Raw genomic sequence first — 2,230 nt, forward strand, 5'->3', positions numbered from 1 at the left:
GTTTAAAGTCTATACGATTTCCCTTTCCAGGACCCTAATAGATGGCTCAAAGGTCTCTTCCATCTTCCAAGTCTGGACTCTCTACTGATTTCATAAGCCCACAAAACCAAGGAAAAAGTGACTTGTTTTTCCAGTTAAATGGTTTCCCACTGTGTGTGTGTGTCTTTTTTTTTTAAGAGTTTATTCTCCATGTGTGCTGTTTTTCAGCAGACGTGGTTCTAAGCAGCAGAACCTGGAATTCAAACAAATCCACTTTACCTCAGAATTACAGATCTGACTGTGATACCACCTCTTGATTATGGTCTGCTGCGCAATAACTCTATTGCTCACTTCACGACTGAAGCAGCAGTCCCCCAGTTCCTTAACACAGCACATTGGGCAGAAGATTCAGAGATCTCTCTTGTGCACAAGGAATTGGGTCTCTTTCTCACCTACCTGCTGTTTCAGCAAATCTCGAACTTCCATTAGCACCCGGTTAGTTTCTCTCATCTCTTCCAGCATTTCTGGCCCAATTTCACCTCCTAAAAAAAAACCAAAGTAATTGAGGAAAAACACAGAAGAGCCATTAGCAACAAACCAGCTGCTATTAATTTTGGCTTAATATTAAGGATAGTCTCCTCCACACCAGTATCTCCAGTTCCTAACTTGCTGGAATGAAGAGAGACTTGCACCCAGGGCTGAATTTGCCATGGGCAGGGCAGGCAGTGATAATCAGCCGTGCTGGCAACAGCTACCCCTCAGCAAACAAATGGGCCTAGCAGTTGTGGTAGCTGTTAATCTGGCACCAGCTCTGCAGTTCACACATAGGAAGGCTTTGCTGCCAAAAGCAGCAAATTAATAAGTCAGTGCTGTGGAAGCTGCTATGAAGGGCAGCACTAAAGTACAGCTCTTTGCTGAGTCTACCCCAGACGTGCTGCCGAGCACTGAAGCTGGAGAAGTGGCACATCAGCCCTTGCCTCATCTCTTCTCAAAGTACAGATATCTTTCTTGCTGGAGATGGGTTCTTTTTGGGTAGCGGCAGTTTCAAATTGCCATGTAGTGGCTTTGGGACAAAAAGGATGCATCTGCTCCTCCATGCAACATTGCAAAATCCTTTTTAAGCTACGCTGAATAGAGGATATAAATCATCTTACAAGGTCATCTAGGGCAGATGAACATGACTCTTCCCTCCCATCTGCTAGACTCTAGACTTGCCAAGTCCTTTGAGACATGCCAAAAATCCAGTCTTTATAATACTCCAGCTTTGCTCCAGGAGAATGAATGGAAGATCATTGTTTCTAGAATTATGTGAGCTTTAAGAAAACTTGAACCATTTAAAACCAATTGCCCACAAAGTTCAATTTTGGTATTCTCCTGTCTGCCATGAGGAAGCACAACCTCATTTTCTAGTTTGAGCTGGATTAGTTGATCCTCTAACAGAAGTCACACTTTGCCTACACTGTACACAAACCTTTGAAGACAGCAATAGCAGTAACTTCTACAAACAGCACTGTGTGTTCAGGGGGAAATCAGAAGGATTTAGGGGTCTGCCTCCTTGAGCACAAAGAATTTGCCAGTGCCAAATGAGCTTGTGCAAGTGACTGAGGACAAAACTTTGGCATTTTCATGTGACAACTGAGCCTGAAAGCCTCATGAGTCTTCCCTGCACAGAACCAAGAAGACTTGATGAATATTTGTAACCTTTCCAAGTACATTTTGGTTTGGGAACTAACTTTAAAGTACCACAAACGTGTCATTCTAAGAGAGAAAAAGACTGAGTTAAAGTGATGTTTCTTATTTTATTGAAAACAAGGAGCTTGCATGTAATTCCTAACTTCAAACAGAGGTTTTGAATAAGCTCTGGATGAAGGCTTCAGGCAACTTCCGTTATTCCTGGGAAGAATTTTCCATCCCTGGTAGCAAGATGGAATTTAAAATAAAAGTTTGGGTTATTCAACTTCACAATAATGAGTCAACCACTCAGGAGCGATTTCCAAAGGAGGTCTGTGCACTTGCAGACATTTCCATTCCTACACACTCGTGTCTGCGGACTCATTCTTTCTCCACAAGCACGCACCTGAATGTCAGGTACGTGGTCTGAGCTGCCGGATCTCTCAAATCCTTGTGGAGTGGAGCATTCCCCTAAGGGGCTCTTCAGAAAATTGCAACGAATTTAGCATGGCTACGATTCTAGAAGTCAGGGCTTCCCTGAGCTCTGTGTGCACAAGCAGAGACTGTCCCAACATTCCCG

The 2,230-nt window shown here is 43.5% G+C and overlaps 1 protein-coding gene across 1 annotated transcript in view; it reads right to left on the minus strand.

The window, feature by feature from the left end:
• The window catches only part of COMP (cartilage oligomeric matrix protein), a 14,680-nt gene that overhangs the window by 11,910 nt on the left and 540 nt on the right, over positions 1 to 2,230 (minus strand). The window contains exon 2 of the mRNA XM_010179177.1: positions 436 to 521. Within this exon, the coding sequence (XP_010177479.1) occupies positions 436 to 521 (86 nt within the window). The remainder of the gene's footprint in view (positions 1 to 435; positions 522 to 2,230) is intronic.

This window comes from Mesitornis unicolor, unplaced genomic scaffold (assembly GCF_000695765.1).
Source record: "Mesitornis unicolor isolate BGI_N332 unplaced genomic scaffold, ASM69576v1 scaffold24932, whole genome shotgun sequence".
Classification (NCBI taxonomy): domain Eukaryota; kingdom Metazoa; phylum Chordata; class Aves; order Mesitornithiformes; family Mesitornithidae; genus Mesitornis; species Mesitornis unicolor.